Source organism: Musca vetustissima, unplaced genomic scaffold (genome assembly GCF_032173495.1).
Source record: "Musca vetustissima isolate MV318-11 ecotype Yass unplaced genomic scaffold, APGP_CSIRO_Mvet_v1 utg29156, whole genome shotgun sequence".
NCBI lineage: Eukaryota > Metazoa > Arthropoda > Insecta > Diptera > Muscidae > Musca > Musca vetustissima.
The window spans coordinates 166,481-186,206 of NW_026879865.1; the positions used below are offsets into that span (position 1 = coordinate 166,481).

Below are 19,726 nucleotides of genomic sequence, written 5' to 3' on the forward strand. Positions count from 1 at the left end.
AAACGCAGCGTATAGGGCAACCTTACAGACAGTAGCAACACGTAATTTGATGGAGAATTATCGGGAGAAAAGGAGAAACGTATTTTCAGAAAAAAAGAAAGAACAAGAAAACGTGAGCGTGAGCAAATCGAGATGTACATGAGTCAGAATGAAGTCCGGAAATTTTACCAACGAGTAAAACACCAAACCGAAGGTTTCGGTGCAGGAACATCATCTTGTATAGATGAAGAGAGAAAGCTGGTGACAGATACAGTGTTGAGGTTCTGGAAGGAGCATTTAGAAAAGCTTCTGGTATCAAATAGTGGCGGTGAAGAATATACCCCAGAACCAATAAGGGATGATGGTCATAAAATCAATTAATCGGCTCAAAAACAATAAAGTAGCAGGAGCCGATGGGTTACCAGCCGAACTATTCAAGACTGGTGATCAGATGCTGGTCAGGAGCATGCACCAGCTGATGAATATAATTTGGCTTGAGAAATGCATGTCCAATGATTGGAACCTCAGCATTCTGTGTCCCGTGCACAAAACAGGGGACCAGACGATATGTACCAACTATAGGGGAATAAGTCTCCTTCCCATCGCATATCAAGTGCAATCCAGTGTGCTGTGTGAACGACTGAAGCCAATGGTCAATGACATTATTGGACCATACCAATGTGGCCTCAGACCTTGTAAATCCACCATTGACCAGATTTTCACTCTTCGCCAAATCATGGAAAAGACTCACGAAAAACACGACACATTCCACCTATTCGTCGACTATAAAGCCGCATTCGACAGCCATATCCGTTCAGATGTGTTTAAAGCCATGTCTACTTTCGGCATTCCCGCAAAATTAATACGGCTATGCAGGATAACTTTAAGTGGCACAAGGTCAGCAGTTAAAATCGGAAAGGACCTATCGGAGCCCTTCAATACCGAACGAGGATTCAGACAAGGTGACAGTTTGTCGTGTGACCTTTTTAACATCCTGACATGAACATAATGAGCCGAACATTGAGAGTGGTAATAGCCACCTTTTAACAAATTGAGATGGAGTCTCCCAAAGTGGGTTTGGCATTAAACGACCAAGCTGGTGGTATCAAAGCGCAAGACGTCCAGTAGACTCGGACCAACTGTGGAACTTGAGAACTACAGCTTCGAGGTAGTTAATGATTTAATATATACTTTGGTACCGCCATAAATAAAACGAATAACATCAGTTTTGAAATTCGGAGAAGGATTGTGATGGCCAACAGATGCTACTATGGTCTAAGTAAGCAGTTTAGAAAGCAGTATCTTTTTTTAATCCATGCTGTAGATTCATATCACCTAGATATGTCCTATAAATTGTATTCTTGATTGCAATGCATTGACAATTCAACCTCCTGAATTATTGTCCTAATTGAAATCGTTAACAGCAATTATGTTTTGATTTCATAGATACAAATTCGCTCAGATAGAAGATACTTTCAAGTAATATTCGTTGAATGTGAAGCCCGAAATCTAAACACGCGTTAAATGGAACAAAAAAATCAAATCCAATATTTTGTTAAATAAATTTGTTTTATTTAGTTTTATTACTAAATGTATTATAATTGTTTTTCTTTTTGTTGTTATAGTTGTTAAATTTATACACGCAATTATGGATGGTATAAAAAATAAATGATACGAAGTGATTCCTTAATTCAATTAAGCATTTCTTGTAATAAACGCAAAGTTAATTCATTTTTTCATATTTAGCGAAATGCTTAATTTTGTTCGAAATAGAAAAAATCCTCAGTTTTATAATTTTCTGGATGAGCTTCCATTTTCTTACCATGGAAATATTGTTTTCTTTTTTTAATAAGTATTTATTTAAGCTAAATAAAATATTTGTTGTTGCCTCCATCGAACATCGAACTTTCCTCCTCCAGCTTAAATCAAATCAGCAACATTCATTGGCATTTCATCTATTTGTGTCGAATAGTACTGTTCAATATCACGCAAAATACGAATATCATCGGATTTGACGAAATTAATTGCAACACCCTTGCGACCGAAACGACCCGAACGACCAATACGATGAATGTACAATTCACGATTATTGGGTAAATCGTAATTAATAACCAGTGAGACTTGTTGAACATCAATACCGCGTGCCCAGACATCGGTGGTAATGAGGACACGTGATTGACCGGCACGGAATTCTTTCATAATTTCGTCACGTTCCTTTTGTGGCATATCACCGTGCATAGAGCTAACTGTGAAATTTGCCTCACGCATTTTCTCCGTCAACCAATCGACCTTACGTTTTGTGTTGCAGAAAATAACAGCTTGTGTGATGGTCAGAGTGTCGTACAGATCACACAATGTATCGAATTTCCATTCTTCACGTTCGACAGCGACGAAAAATTGTTTGATACCTTCCAGTGTCAATTCATCACTGAAAAACAAAGTAAAATTATAATTAGTTTAAATTTCCATAATTCAAATGAAAATGTGTGTCATTTCTATTGGCCCCTCGGAAACTATATATATAGTATGTATATATATATATATAGTCTAAAATAAAAAAGATAACCCTATTGAAGATTGAATGTGTAAAATTAGACCAGCGGGGGTTCTGATTTATGTTAGATTAATATTTGTGATATTCTACTTTAATTGCTGATCTCCTTGGACTTCATTTATGGCTTTAAAAAGGTATTCCTAAAAAATTACGATTATAATTGTGTGGCTATAAAAAAGTATTTATAATGTTATCTTCTAAAAAGATACGTCTCGTCTCTTTGTAATAAGATCTGAAGCAAGGTGGTTAACAACAATCGTCCTTCGCCAGTATTTTAAACAGGAGCTTCAAGTGTTTGTTGTGGTGGTTCAAAAAGGCTCCGAGTTAGTCCTTGATATCCTAATTACAACGGTAGGAATTATTTTATGCAGATACGGATTATTTCCAGAAATGTAAGCCTCGAAAGTTTCAATTTGGCCCTTGAATTTTCTCATGATGAGCTTGAATTTCTGATTACATAAATGTATTATTCTTGTCGAAGAAGTCCATACTTCTTCGTCGATCATCATCTTCCTAAACATCTTCTCCACGTCTGCCATTATCGCATATATTTTGTTTTTGAATTAATATGTCGAAAATATATCTTTAGAAACGGGGTCCCACATACATAATGACATTGAGACTTCTTCCGTTGGTAGTGATGGTACATGAAGCATCGAAAACCACCCTAACTTTCAGGGATAAGCTATCCTCTCGTATCACCGCTTGATGAGGTAGGTAATACTTTCCTTTTTCGTCTCTTTAACTTCTTTGTGCTTTGCATCCGTCTACGATTTCAGTGTATTTTTTATGCTAATTTTTGCTTGAACTCTTCTACAAACGTATAAAGCGCATCATTGCCTTTTTATATTAATCGCCCAAGATCTTATCGTCTTTCAAGGGAAGCTGAACAACAAACCAGACATCGTCATCTTTTTCGTAAACTTGATGCGCTGCAGACGGATCACAATCGCTTGATCTCGACGACACGTGGCTTGTGGTCTCATCAACAATTCCCGCCGGTACTGGGTTATCAACTACCTGCACCGTAACTATATTTCTCCTGTTCTTTTTAACACCTTAGTTAATTAATTTAAGGGTACTACCCTGATCCATTTAGGTCCACAGGGGATCCGAAGGTCCCCAAGGTTTTCCACGAAGTGCAGAGAAAAAATCCGACCTAGTTTGACTTAGGTCAGCTTCAACCTGTACATCATAGAAACCCACTTCCCATCCGACAACCGGGAAGATGCGCCAAGTAGATGATTGGCAACTGCCCTGGATTGGCAACTCCAACAGACATAGTCATCTTCGTACTCCGAATCCAAGCGAACCGACGCCAACGTTGGTATCACCAGGGCCTCCAAGTACTCACTGACAAACCAAGGAAGAAGTTGAGTTTAGTGTAGGTCTCGTCTCCATGATCACGAAAATATTTGACTTTCATGGGTGAAGTTCATACTTCCCGAGATATGGAACTCTGAAGTTCTGAAATTCCTAGGCTCATAACTTCGTCATTTATGGACCAATGAAGGTAATATTTAAGAAAAATCGGAGATGAGCCCCTAAACTAAACTAAAACCAAGAAGTCTTATATCTACCTTTGTTTTTGCCATTCCAACCAATTGATCGCCTAATCCACGCATATTTGTTTCTCTCCGACGTATTTGGAAACCTTAATCAATGAAATCCTTATTTGAAATCTATATTTAAAGAATCTATTTAAGAAGTTCCTCGCGGTGTCAATCGAATAGTTCCGAGAGAAATTTCGAATTAATTTGAGATTCCTTTTAATCAGAAGGAATTCCTAATTGGAAATCGAGTCCCGGGAATAAAAAAAATTTGTGTAAAGTGTTACAATACTAAATTGAAATCTGTTTGCAGATAATATTTGAGAAATGGATGTGGCAGTAAAAACAGGTAAATATTGCGGATAATTAATTAAAAAAAGACAATCATCATTAATAACATCAACGGACCCCCTTCGTTCGTGCTGCAGATACGACAAATGGCGACTATCGAGAATTTGTCGATTTTCGTTTTTTGTTGCTGCGCTCTTTTTTGTTTTGCTTATTTTTCTTCTGTGTGGAGCTGCGAAAATATTTGACTTTCATGGGTGAAGTTCATACTTCCCGAGATATGGAACTCTGAAGTTCTGAAATTCCTAGGCTCATAACTTCGTCATTTATGGACCAATGAAGGTAATATTTAAGAAAAATCGGAGATGAGCCCCTAAACTAAACTAAAACCAAGAAGTCTTATATCTACCTTTTTTTTGCCATTCCAACCAATTGATCGCCTAATCCACGCATATTTGTTTCTCTCCGACGTATTTGGAAACCTTAATCAATGAAATCCTTATTTGAAATCTATATTTAAAGAATCTATTTAAGAAGTTCCTCGCGGTGTCAATCGAATAGTTCCGAGAGAAATTTCGAATTAATTTGAGATTCCTTTTAATCAGAAGGAATTCCTAATTGGAAATCGAGTCCCTGTCCCGTTCGGTAAACCGATGGCAGAAATTAATCTTTTCGATGGGAAGATCATCAGCACCAGTATCAACTTCAACGGTCGTTGGCCTCGGTCATTTGCCATTCAGTTCCACTGAAGTAGCTGGCGAAATATTTGTAATATTTAAGCCGTTTTTTCTCGAATAAATATAGTTTGGGACCCTTGAACAATGAAATTCATATTTTTAATCTATGTTTGTTATCCTTCAAAGTATCTGTAATATTTGAGCCCTTCTCAAATAAATGTAGTTTTGGACACTTAATCGATGGAAGACGCCAGCGTTACCCATTCCCCATGCTCATAACGTTTATTTGCTAATTCTGATGCCTCTACTGCTTGTAATTTTTTACGCCGGGCTATACATATAGACTATAACTGACCTCTCTATACCTTGTCATTTATTTGTGGGACTGAACTACTGTTTCTATTATAAAATATTATCTAGTAAATATCTATAAAAAATCATTCTCCCATCTTTTGCAGTAATGCCGGCTCTATAACCAGATTTGAAAAATAAATTTCAATTTCATCACTTACCGTTTGACCAATATTCTAATGGGGTCTGTCATAAATTTCGATGTCATCTCCAAGATTTCATGTGGCAGGGTAGCAGAAATTAACACCACTTGTGTTGCTGGTGGTAAATAACGATAAACATCGTAGATTTGTTCCTTAAAACCCTTGTTCAACATTTCATCGGCTTCGTCCAGCACCAACATTTTTATGGCACGAGTACGTAGAACTCTCCGCTTAATCATATCGAAGACACGACCTGGTGTGCCACTAACAATATGCTGGCCATAATCCAATTTACGTATGTCTTCACCCAAATTTGTACCACCAATACAAACATGGCACTGGACATTCATTAGATCACCCAATGCCAAAATAACTTTTTGAATTTGTACCGCCAATTCACGTGTGGGCGACAGGCAGAGAACTTGGGTCTCCCTCAACGATGTGTCCAAACTCTGTAGTATTGCAATGGAAAATGTTGCCGTTTTACCGGTACCCGACTGAGCCTGTGCAATAACATCCCGCCCTTTGACAATTGGTTTAATACTACGCTGCTGGATGGCAGAGGGTTTTTCAAAACCTAGTGGTAGGAATAGTTAAAATTTTGTGAAAATACTTTCGAAAATGATGTGGCACCAAGTAGGTTCGTTCTACTTACCATAAGCATAAATGCCTCTGAGTAATTCCTCTTTGAGGTTCATTGCATTGAAACTGGGTATGACCTCCACATCTTCGCTTGTCTCGAATTCCACATTTGACAAATCCTCAGCAGTGGGAGCTCCTTTACGTGCCGCCATTTTTATAGTTTATTTGTTGCTCGGGTGTTTAACGTGACTTTTAATGACTTATTCGCTTATTTTTATTAAATTATTTCGTTTCAAGAACAAAAACAATATGAAGCCACGAAAGAAAGTTGTATTTTAGAAAAGGGGAAAAATTATTAATACAATGCGGTTACTAGGGGTAACTAAATCGACTTTCAACTAATCGATTAATCGGTTATCTGTACTGAAAAGTCTAAAGCGGCGTACACACTATCACTTTTGAGTGACACTCTTGTCCAAATTTTGTTTTTTGCATTGACACTTTTGATGGTTGCTCATGCTGTTGATTCATCCATTATTTCGATGGGAAGATCATCAGCACCAGTATCAACTTCAAAGGTCATTTGCCTCGGATGTCTCGAAGTTACACTGAAGTAGCTGGCGAGCCTGCTCAATGTGAATCGCAGTCAATCAATATAGCAATTAATGTTAATGTAAAGTCGTCTCTAATCTGCGAATTTTGTAAAATCCACAAGATATACAGTGACAACTAGATGGAATGAATGTGGATATAGAGCCTAAGAGTATTTTTTTGACCGGTTATGTCCAATCATATAATATCGTGTGGAATACCACCGTATAGAAGGAGAACATTTACTATGTAACCAGGTCATAATTTCATAAAGGGAAATGAAGTAGCTGACAAACATTTTCGATATGGATAATGCGCAATATCTACAGCGAGAACTAGATGAATTGAGAAATCTGGATGTAGAAACTCAATATCTAATTGGCCAATAATCTCAAAGCGTGCAATCAATGAAGTTGGACAACTTTCCCTAAACTCAAAGACGTGTCTACTTGCTTCAATATTTGGCGATCGTAGATCACTATAGCGAACTAATTACAAGGAGTCACTGATATACATTTGTTCTTGCGGAAATACATAATTCCTGAGATATAGCCCATTAAAAACTATTTAAAAGTAGATTCTGTGACGTAGCGGATTTCTTTCTATAGAATAAAGTGTATATAAGGAATTTTTGCTACCCATATGAACTGTAGACTTCCCGAACAAATAAACAGTCCAAAGATTTCAACCGTCATAAATAGATAATCATATTGCTTTTGTTGATTTTTAAAGACATTACAAAATACAATGGTCTTAGCGGAACTTTAGGAGCCAAATGTCAGGAAGAATATTGTTGCAATAATATGTAGTCCGTGTGGCCGTTTTTTCATTCGGAAATCCATACTTCCGGAGATTGGGCCTAAAAAGTTCCGCTGAGCTCCCTTAATTTTCTCATGCTTTTACAATTTGGCTAGTGCAACATAGGGCTTCTTCATGGAAAGTTTGTTCGCCAGGACAATGGAAATTTGTGGTTAAAGGCCCTTGCTTTTTAAAATTCGCTTTTACAATGCTGGACAATGCTGGTATCAATTTAAAACGGTGGATGGTTATAGGCTTCGACTAGGGGATTTCAGACTTTCTCCTATGGTCAGATATGCAATTATCACTTCAGTCGCTTTTAGTGGGTACACTTATTACTTAAGAGGATTTTAAAAGGTTCCCACGAAATTTTGAAACCTCTCATCATGGAAATCGGAAATTCTTTGATAATGAAACTACATTTTTGTAATCAGAACATCAACGAATTGAATTTTTAAAATGATTTTTTTGAATTTTAAAAATTATGAAAAAATACAAAGCACCTGCCGAACTTCGGAGGACCATATCTTAGAAAATGCAAATTCCCGCCAATAAATATCATCGTAATCAGAGCTTCGAGGACTACATATGATAAAAATTACAAGACCATACGTCCTACTTCTCACACATTTCAACAAACTCACCCAAACGCCAACCGCCATCTGCTTTCATTCTGTTCCAACTCCTTATCACTACAAAACACAATTACTCCCCAACAAAAAGTAATTAGTAAACTATGAAATATTCGATAATCGTACAACACTACTACTACTACAATTTTTTGTAGCTTTACTCTTGAACAGAAAATCGGTCTCAACTATGAATGAGCGAGGCGACGTTTTTATTATTGAGAAAATGGCAATTGAATTCAAATCGTGCGAATACGTTGCGGACGACTCAAGTGATTTAATTAAAGTGACAAAGTGAACCAAACCGAGAATCAACAAATTGAACATTGGGAATAAAAAAAATTTGTGTAAAGTGTTACAATACTAAATTGAAATCTGTTTGCAGATAATATTTGAGAAATGGATGTGGCAGTAAAAACAGGTAAATATTGCGGATAATTAATTAAAAAAAGACAATCATCATTAATAACATCAACGGACCCCCTTCGTTCGTGCTGCAGATACGACAAATGGCGACTATCGAGAATTTGTCGATTTTCGTTTTTTGTTGCTGCGCTCTTTTTTGTTTTGCTTATTTTTCTTCTGTGTGGAGCTGCTGCGAGTATTCCGTTTGGTGGTGTAGTTTTGTCGCCGGGCTGTCAGTTTATTTTTGTTCTTAAGGGTTGCCGTTGTGTTCTCCGTTGTTGAACAACTGTGGGGAGCAAATTGTGACATTTTTTGAATGGTTGCTTCAAGAAAGTATGAAATATCGTCGGTTTGATTTTTGGGGTGGTGGAGTTTGCAACAAAATGAAAACGGAAAACGTTTAGCGGGAGGTCAAATTCTAACGAAGTTGGTTGTGTTTACCGGAAAAAATGCTCAATCCAAGAGTTTTAATTGCCGATTAATTAGCTCTACCGCTGTGTCGGGTAACAGAATATGTAGACTAATGAAATTCTGTAAATAGAGAAAGACTAGAATTTCAATATTTTCTGAAAGTATCAAATGAGAATTTCTTTCAAATTTCGTTATTTAACGAAATACCACGTAGCGGCGAAATAATTTCACTTTTAAAAACTTTAAGTTATATCTTGATTTGAATACATCCACGTTCTGAAGAATTTTGCACACCGAGTTTTAGTGACAGACACATTTACAACGTTTGGAACAAGATAACTCAAGACTTTAGAAAGGTTACTAGACTCAGAAATTAGAAATACTATTGATCAAAGCAAACATAGCAACTTCCAGCATGCATGCATCACAAGCAAATCAGTGGACGCATTGAGAAGAATATGGAGGCTTGTGGCTACACTTTGGCAGCGTTCCTCGATATTGAGGGAGCTTTCAACAATGTGAAGCTAGAGGCCATCCATTCTGCTCTCGTAAGCTCAGGTATCCCCTCACTTCTAACGGAATGGATTGATAGAATGCTGGAAAGCAGAATTATCAACTCATCCTTAGGAGAGAGTTCCGTGAGGAAATCTGTCAACAGGGCCACACCACAGGGGGGAGTATTATTTCCCCTTCTGTGGCTTCTGGTGATAAATGAGATACTGCTGAAATTCGATCATCGTAAAAAAAGGCTATAGCCTATGCCGATGAATGAAGACTTGCTGGTTGGTGGGAAATTTCTAATGACAATTTCAGATATTTTGGAGGGTGTCGTTTCAACTCATGTCTAACTGGACATACGCACAAAGGTCTTGGTGTAAACCCCACTAAGACAGAATTGGCGCTCTTCACTAGGAAACGTAAGATTCCTAGTTTCCGCTTGCATTTTTGGGAGGAGTGACCCTAACCCTTTTCTGAAGAAGCAAATACCTTTTTTACAATCCTTGAACGCAAATTAACGTGACTGATAGCACTCTACTCATGCATGAACTCCACTGGTAAGAGCTGGGGACTAAAACCAGAGATCATACACTGGCTGTATGTGACGGTCGTTCTCCCCACAAAAAGATACTGGTGACAAAATTAAATTCAGTATAGCGATCGCTTCGATTCCGACTACCGTGGCGCTTAGAATCACACCACAGACAAGTCTTGAATACGATCCTGAATTTCCAACCACAGGCGGTCCTCAAGGCTTTGGAGTCGTGCACTATGAACTCAAAAAACAGTTCTTGATTGCAAGTCCGCTCTGAATGATATACAACGGATAGTTAACTTATGTTGGGTTCCAGGACATAGAAATAACGATATAGCCGACGAGCTTGCTCGAGGGGGTTCACAATCGTACAATCTTCTGATTTAGAGATCTGTGCAACCACCCATTTGCTATTTCATTGGCAAAATCCGCTTGTTCTCAGGCGAGGTAGTCGGTAACAGATGGTCGAGAGAACCTGTTGCAGAATTTCTTGTCTTGCAGAAATCCATATTTACTGAGATATTCTTGCAGTTTCTGGAACAGATATATTATTTATAGGAATATTTTTTTCTCGGGATAGCGGAGACTGGGGCACACCGGCAATGGCAATAACCAGCCATAAAGTTTTACGGTACTAGGTACCAGTTGTGAGTAAGAAACTATAAACAAATCTTCCTACAAAAAAATACATGTTTTTTGTAGCCTCTATTGATGATTCAAAATTTCCAGCGCTTATTGGAATTCGCTTATGGAATTCGATAATAGGAAAAATGTTGCCCTATGTTAATGGCTCATTTGTATTGGCTAATGTGTTAGCTTTTTGATGTAGCAGAACGTTTGGAATCTTTTTTTATAAATGAAGTCTATAATTTTAACCCTTCAAGATATCCTAAATTAATGTCATTTAATCAATATTATATAAATAATAACTTTACTTTCATTTTATAATTTCAGAACCAAGCCCTACCACCGTTCCAATTGACGTTAAGACGTCAAATGAAAAGGTACCGGTGGCGACGGCTGAAAATCCATTAAATGGATCTCTTTCAACTGCTCAGGGCCAGCAGCAGCAACAGCAGTTGCAAACGGCGGCGGGACAACAACTGCAGCAGCCACAATTACCGCAAAAAGCCAAACGAAAACATCGTCGAGGCAAACCGAAATCGAAAAATATTAATAAACCCTACAAGAAAACCAATTGGAGATTTCAAATGCCACGACTTAATTACAGTAAATGTGGTCCAGGTGGTGGAGGAGGCAGCAGCGGCGGTGGTGGTGGAGGCGGCAATTGTTCTGCGAATCGCCGTGAAAAATTACAACGTTCTCGTTCATTGGTACCATACAATACCAATAAATTTCTTATGGAAGAACATTTAGCTGAAGTTCCCAACGGCCTCTTTACACCCTCTGGCAGGACACGTGATTCTAGTTTTTCCATGGACTCTGAAGATAATTATTTCTTTTCACTGCCCGAAGATGAAGAAGAATTCCTCACAAAGGAATTTGCCAATGTATATGAGAAGGCCAGGGTGGAACGTTTAGAGAATTTAAGTAAACAGGAGCTGATACAGGAATGTTTACAAATCGAAGATCGTTATTCGAAGGATCAGGGTAACCAAAGGCAACAACAAATGAATATACAACGTATAGCATCGGAATATTTGGCAAAGGTGCGAATGTTGGAGGAGAAAGTTCGTGAACTGTCGCGGGAGAATCATAGTAAGTATTAAATGTAGTGTTTTGTTCTTTAAATCAAATAAAAACATTTGAAGCGTCTGGGACTTAGGGTTTGCTACTCTCTACCATGAGTTGTCATTCCGTTTGCAGTATCTCAAAATATTTGTCGAAGACCCATTAAAATAAATATTTAAGATAGAGCTTTGAAAATTTTAAATTATTAATATCGGTTCAATTTTTGACTTAGCCCCCATATAACGGAACCCCCAATTTTCTATATTGTGAGGACTTCCGACACGTTTTTAAACCGAATTGGCTGTAATTTCATATACGGAGTTCTCCTTAGGTATAAAACCTTCTTACCAAAAATGATCAATTTCGGGCCACTTTCAGATATAGCCTCCATATAAGGGATACCCCAAATTTTCGGTATTCTGAAGATTTGCGACACATTTTTCAACCGAATTAGCTGATATCTGTTATTTAGGGTTCTCAAGGGTGAAATTTGTACCTACCAAAAATATAATTATCGGTTCAATTTTGAACTTAGCCCCCATATAACAGAACCCTCAATGTTCGATATTCAGAGCAGTTTTTTCAGCGGAATTGACTATAATTTAATACTTTGGGTTCTCGTGGGTTATTTGTTATTAAGGGTCCTCATTGACACATTTTTCAACCAAATTGGCTGAAATTTGTTATTAAGGGTCCTCATTGGGTGAAAATTGTACCTACCAAAAGTTATTAATATCGCTTCTATTTTTGACTTAGCCCCCATATAACGGTATCTCCAACTTTTCGATATTGTGAGCATTTCCGACACGTTTTAAACAGAATTGGCTTTTATTTCATATACTGAGTTCTCCCTAGGTGTAAAACCTTACTGCCAAAAATGATTAATATCTGGCCACGTTCAGGTATATCATCCAAATAAGGGGTACACCTAATTTTCGGTATTCTGAGCATTTTTGACACATTTTTCAACCTAATTGGCTGAAATTTGTTATTTAGGGTTCTCATTGGTTTGTTATTTAGTGTTCTCTCTCATTGAAAATTGTACCTACAAAAAATTATCAATATCGGTAAACGTTTATATATAGCTCCCATTAAGCTATACCCTAATCTTTCGGTATTCTGAGGATTTCCGACACGTTTTCCAGCCGAATTATCTGAAATTTGTTATTTTAGGTCCTCATGCGGTGGAAAATCTCTCTACAAAATATTATTAATATCGGTCCAATTTTTGACATAGCCCCCATATAACGGAACCCCCCAATTTTCGATATTCTGAGGATTTAAGAGAAGTTTTTCAACGGAATTGGCTATAATTTTATATTTTGGGTTCTCGTGGGGTGGAAAATCTTATTTCAAAAAATTATTCATATCGGTCCACGTTTAGTAGCCCCTATTAAGCTGTACCCAAATTTTTCGGTATGCTGAGGATTTCCGACACATTTTTCAACCGAATTGGATATAGATTCATATTTTGGTTTCTCGTGGTGTGAAAAACATCCTACCAACTATTATTAATATCGGTCCAATGTTTGACTTAGTCCTCATATAAATGAACCCTAAATTTCGATACTCGGAGGATTTTCCGACACATCTATCAACCCTATTGCCTCTAATTTGATATTTTAAGTTCTCATTTGGTGGGAAATATTGCTATTGTTGGCTTGGCTCAAGGTTCAGGGTAGGCCCCACATAACTGTATCTCCATAATTTCAGTATTCTAAGGATTTCAGGCACGATATTCAACCGAATAGGCGAAAATACCAAATAATTTTCTTACTTAAAATATTAACATCCTGTTTTTCTTATTATTTTTGCAGATCTGCGCTGTCAATTAATGCGTTCCGCTGCATTTGCAGCAGCGGCGGCTGCTTCGCCACCCTCAGCTGCTGCACCCATTGGTGCTGCCTGCCAACCAACACCCATGGACTCATCAAGTGAAGATAGTGAAAGTGATAGCTCCAGTTCGAGTTCTTCATCCTCCTCATCGTCATCAAGCAGTGATAACGAAGACGAGGAGCGGCGATGTGATGAGGTGGCTGCAGCACGACGTCGTAGACGAAGTTGTTCATCGCATAGTTCTTTAAGTGAGTACAATGGTTATGTTGAGAATAACTATGTACAACACAATGGTGCAGCTAGTAATGATGGTGGTGACGGTGATGGCGGTGGTGGTGGCGGCATTCAACATGCTGCTTCTTCACCTCAAAATCCTGCCGCAAATAATTTGGATTATGACCAGCAACAATTATTAAATGATGATCATATGGAAGATGATGACGATGACGGCGATGATGATGATGACGAACCAAAAGAAACGAATCTTACAAATGGATTTCATGCCGACACCGAATCTTCTTCACCCCTACGGTTAAGTGCTAGGCTTGTGGGTGAAAATAATGGGCAAACTACAAATGGAGGCGATGGAGGCGGTGGTGGTGGCGGCAGTGCCGCCCTTAATGCAAATTCAGTCAACGATGTTGTACAAAATCCCTAAGAACTGAAATGATCAGATGAAAAGTCGCCTCAATGCATTATCATCATCATCCCTAGCCAAAACCACAAAACCCTTTTTGCTTACCTAGTATGTGATCCTGTGAAATGTTTAATAAACACCACTACAAATTTAATAATAATAATACTTATTTTCATTTTTATGTAAGTCAGATTAAATAAGATAACAAAATAATAATTGGTTGTTATTAAAAAAAAACATTTAAATATTTCAGTTCCACTTTTTTTGTAACTCTCTTTAATGCTTCATAGTCAATCTTCTTTTTGACAAAAACAAACATTTATTTTTTTATAAACATTATTTTGTAGTATTTCCTTCTTTTAATGTTAAAAAAAAAAACAAACATAACCAAACAACCAATAACACCCCCCTTCCCCTCTCCTTAGATTTGTAGGCATTTTATATTTTTGTAAAAAAACGTACAACTATTATGCATATAGATTAAATATATATACATACTTATACACACACAGTGGAATTTTCAAAAAAATCTTTTTTTATTTATTATATAGAAAAATTTTGCAAATTTTTTTATATCCTCGAAATATTTACCTGTTTATTTTGATCAGAATAAAATACTATGTCGATGTAGCCATATATCATTCAGTCTGTTGAAATCACTATAATGGTCGGAATATTTAAAATAGAGCTTTGAAATTTTGCACAAACATTGATTGCTACTACTCTTACTTAGTCCTTATTCCTAGTAGAGACGACTGGAACCGAAGTAACCCTCCTCTGGACGGTCTGGCCTTCTATACAGACGGATCCAACTGTGAAAAGCCTAGCCGCCCCTGTGTCTAATGTGAAAGGCTAGGCCTTGAGTTAACCTGCAAGCTGGATTGCAACTGTAGTGTTTTCCAAGCTGAAATCTTTGCAACTTGGAAGGCAGCGGAATTGATAAGAAGTCTGGATGCAGAGGTCGTTGAACCGGTGTCTATCTTCGTGGATAGTCAAGCGGCTTTTAAAGCCATCAAATCTGAGGCCGTCCCCAAGTGTAGAACAGCTTTAGAAGAACTTGGAAGGCAGCGGAATTGATAAGAAGTCTGGATGCAGAGGTCGTTGAACCGGTGTCTATCTTCGTGGATAGTCAAGCGGCTCTTAAAGCCATCAAATCTTGCTATATCAAATCTGAGGCCGTCCCCAAGTGTAGAACAGCTTTAGAAGAACTTACTCACAGCTATCGGCTGTGTTGGGTACCAGGACACCGTGGCATCTTGGGTAATGAAAGATCTAGGAATTTATGGTTCAATCAAACCATCCATATGTCATCTTTATCGGAACTTTGAGGCGTTCTTCGACAGAAGGAGCCTATGAACTTTGGCTCAACGCGAACCTAGGTGCAATGTGTCAAGATCTATTTGGCCGACTCTGCCTACCAAAAGAACGCACTCACTGTTGAACCTGAGCAAAGCTGAAATAAGAGTAATGACCGGAATCATTACTGGTCGTTGCAATATCAGGGACTTTACTAGTAAATGGGACCACGATTAATGTAGACTCTGCGTTGACGAGGAGGAGACGGAGACAATTGAGCATCTTCTGTGGCACTGTCCAGCCCTGGCTTACAGGCGGCACATACTAGTGGGTGCTCAATTTCCACCGAGTCTTAGCTTCTTCTCAACAACCAAACCTGCTCTAATTTACATCATAGTTAGAAACCTAAAGTGGTTCTGTGTGATCTCTATAGCCATCGACATTATACCAATCTTAACTTCTTATATCTTTCTGTATGCTTTTCATCTCTCTTTATTTCCCCAATCTTCTCTCCCTTATGGATCTGCCCTTATCTCTTTTCTTCTCGTGGATGATCACAACGGACCTAACGGTCCCAGAGTGCTGCAGCCACATAAGTGACTGCACATCCCCAAACCTAACCTACTTACTTAGCTGGCTGTATTAAAGGGCTCCTTTCCTGTTTTAACTGCCGACCTTGTGTCACTTAAAGTTATCCTGCATAGCCGTATTAATTTTGCAGGAATGCCAAACGCAGACATGGCTTTAAACACCTCTGAACGGATAGGGCAGTCGAATGTGGCTTTATGATCGACGAATATGTGGAATGTGTCGATGTGTTTTTCGTGGGTCTTTTTTTAGGATTTGGCGCAGAGTGAAAATCTGGTCAATTGTGGATTTGCCAGGTCTGAAGCCGCACTGGTATGGTCCAATAATGTCATTGACCATTGGCTTCAGTCGTTCACACAGCACACTGGATAGCGCGTTATATGCTATGGGAAGGAGACTTATTTCTCTATAGTTGGCGCATAACTTGTCATATCTTGTCTTCTTTTTTGTGCACGGGACACAAGATGCTGAGGTTCCAATCATTGGGCATGCATTCTTCTAGCCATATTGTACTAATCAGCTGGTCCATGCTCCTGACCACCAGTCATGAATATTTCGGCTGATAATTCCAACGGCTCCTGCTGCTTTATTGTCCTTCAGCCGATTAATTTCTACTCTGACCTCATCTTGGCTATGTGGTATACACTTCATACCGTCATCTCTTATTGGTTGTGGGGTATCTTCTTCACCTCCACTATTTGATACCAGAAGCTATTTAAAATGCTCCTTCCTGATCTCAGGACGCTATCTGTCACCAGGTTTCCGCCTTCATCTCTACAGGAGGATGTGCCTGCGCAAAAGCCTTCTGTTTGGTGTTTTACTCGTTGGTAAAATTTCCGGACTTCATTCTGACTTCTGTACATCTCGATTTACTCACGCTTACGTTTTTTTTTTTTTTGTTCTTTCTTCTGAAAACACGTTTCTCCTCTCTCCTTTTCTCCCGATAATTCTCCATCACATTACGTGTTGCTACTGTCTGCAGAGTTTCCCCAACGCGCTGCGTTTTCACATCAGTAGCATTACGACACTCCTGATCGGACCACGGGTTTCTTGATGGTGGTTTTTGGCACACAAGTGTTGCTTTTGCTTCAGTTTGTAGGGACAAGAAGTGCTTTCGTAATACAGGTGGGTAATTTGAGAGGAGTAGGCCTCTGCTATCTGTTGTGTTTGTATCTTTTCGACGTCGATTTTCCGTGTTGTATTAGATTGCTTCTTTCCCGCTATATTAAGACGAGTGCGAACCTTGGCTGCTACAAGGCAGTGGTCCGAATCGATATTCGCTCCTCGTATCGATAGAACGTCTAAACCTCTTGATGAATCCCTTTCGTCTATTACAACATGACCAAAAATATTTTCCCTTCCGATTTTTTCATCACAATCTCCTAGTAGAATTTTAATGTCATGGCCAGGGCAGCGGTCATAAACTGTTTCTAGGCGCTCGTAAAATAAGTCTTTGGTCTGCTGATCTTTGTCTTCGGTCGGAGCATGGACACAAAGAAGACTGATGTAGAAGAACTTCGCTTTTATACGGATTATAGCAATTCACTCATCTACTGGAGTGATTCTAAAGACGAGGTCTTTTAATCTCCTGATAACACTAAATCCGCAGCCAAATTCATTTCTCGTTTCTTGGTAGCTATAATACAGGTCGTAATCATCTGATTTACTTACGCCAGTCACTTCTCATCGCATTTCCCGTAAGGCGATAAGGCCAAGACAAAAACTGCGCCTGTTCTGTACAACGTGCGCACATTCTAAGTGCAAATTCACAGATCGTGGCCTATTATACGTTTGCGTGTTTCGTCAAAATTGGGGGATTTGGTTTTCCGACGCCTCAACCCATTTTTTATAGTTCTTATGGGTGAACTCGCGGCACTATTTCATTGGATGATGAAAATATTTTCCCCAGGTGACACCGCGGGGAGGTCAGTGTCCACAATTCAGATGAAAGAGGAACCAATATAAGCCTGGGCTTCGCCATGTTAAAGCCAATCAGAGCCACTGCTTGGTATCTATCATTCCCTACGTCACCCCATTTTTTAATATAGTGTGAGTTAATTTTAAATATGTTCGAGTTTTACCCGTTGAAAATTTTAAATCACGACGAAGAACTCTATTTATATTAAAAATAGTAAAAGGACTTATTGGGACCCATTATAAACCCAATGAACCAAAGGTTTCCAAGAGTACGACTGCTGACACTTTGTCTAGTTTTCTAGTAACGCGTCCTTCAATCTAACCTCAAATTTATATGAATTCAGTTGATATTTATTAAAAGAGTGTGGCGCCTGAAAGTATGCTTTATAATGTGTATTGTTTGCAAACTGTTTACTTATCATGACAGATAAAATAGATATTTCTTTTATTTTAAGCGTAAATTGTCATTGAGGGGATAAGATTTAACGATTGTTCTTTAATTCCCAAGTAATAATAATAACAAAATTTAATTATTTATTTAAAAATTATTTTAAATTTCCAAATTCCTCTTAAAATCCCCTACGGTACATGAGTCACTAACTCTTAAAAAAAGCTTTCATTGTTGCCAATCATCGAATTAGTCGTGTCAATGTTGGTAACACTGATAGTTGCGTGTTGTCATTGGGCGTCGCATAAAATTGCTAAATTTTCAATTAAACAAATAAACCCGAAAACATAAGCAAACGACGCTGAATTAATGATCAAAATAATATTTAATGTCAATATTTCATGAATCGCTACAATTTATGCAATAAAAAAGCATTAAAACGTTGAAAAAACGGGCGTGAAAAATCTTGAACATTGTAGAGAAGAAAAAAAGCCAAGGAGAAAAATTTTTGTCTTTTGGAAGAGAGCTGAAGCAAACACAAGAGCAGAGAGAAGAGGTGTGTGTTTTTGTTTTTATTGTTTTTGCAAATGATTCTTTTTTTGGTTTTCATGGTATGGTTGTGAACTTAAGAGAAACGTACACATCAAAAACGTTAAGAGAGGGAAATACAAACAATTGATTAAGAAAGTTGAGTGTGGATTGTGTGCCCAATTTTGTTATTAAATTGGCGCGGTTTTTTGTCTTCATGGGCCTATTTTGTTGTTGTTTCTTAATCATTTAAATTACAGATGTTTCTTATCTTTGTTGTTTGCCCTGATAAAATCATTGTATATAATAGAATTAGTAAACAAGAAAATAGTACATAATAAGAGAGCAAAATAAATTTGTTTATTTTGTTAATCATTGCAATCTTGGTTGCAAATTTTAACTAAATAAATACTAATTAAGGTCTTTTGTATTCTGTGTGCGGTGACTATAATAACCTCGGCTGAATGTTAAAAAAAAACATTAAGATTATCATAGCGTTTGTTTATATCCAAATTAGGGTAAAATCCCATTTAGCCTTCCGAAATTTTTATTTGCTGTAACTTCCCAACGATATTTCCCCACAACTCTTGTAAAAGCGACCCACTAATAAGTAGAGGTGTATATAATCATTCCGTTTTCAACTCAACTGGTATTGCAAATCAATCCAGGTTTTGGTTTAGGCCCCACATTTTGGAGTAGCCCTTCAGGCATTCAGGATTTCTGAAAGGTGATAAACATCTTTGCAGCAACTTGTACGTCTATGTCCATTAGGGCGGGCCAAATTTTTTATTGATTAAATCCAGCCCCTAGGATCATTCTATGGACAATTCTGATCAACTTTGGTGAAGGAACC

General features: G+C 38.0%; 2 protein-coding genes and 1 long non-coding RNA gene across 3 annotated transcripts in view; 1 reads left to right on the forward strand and 2 right to left on the reverse strand.

Moving 5' to 3' along the window:
- Positions 1 to 19,726, reverse strand: part of LOC133325002 (uncharacterized) — a 165,968-nt gene that overhangs the window by 130,610 nt on the left and 15,632 nt on the right. The window lies entirely within an intron of this gene.
- LOC133324999 (eukaryotic initiation factor 4A-III) lies at positions 1,900 to 6,352 on the reverse strand. Its single transcript, XM_061533828.1, has 3 exons — positions 6,198 to 6,352; positions 5,561 to 6,119; positions 1,900 to 2,407 (listed from the first exon to the last, which is right to left on the reverse strand). The coding sequence occupies exons 1-3, from the start codon at positions 6,334 to 6,336 to the stop codon at positions 1,900 to 1,902; spliced, it is 1,206 nt and encodes a 401-aa protein (XP_061389812.1). The 5' UTR covers positions 6,337 to 6,352.
- LOC133325006 (eukaryotic translation initiation factor 3 subunit A) lies at positions 8,542 to 14,177 on the forward strand. Its single transcript, XM_061533833.1, has 3 exons — positions 8,542 to 8,563; positions 10,946 to 11,710; positions 13,501 to 14,177. The coding sequence occupies exons 1-3, from the start codon at positions 8,542 to 8,544 to the stop codon at positions 14,175 to 14,177; spliced, it is 1,464 nt and encodes a 487-aa protein (XP_061389817.1).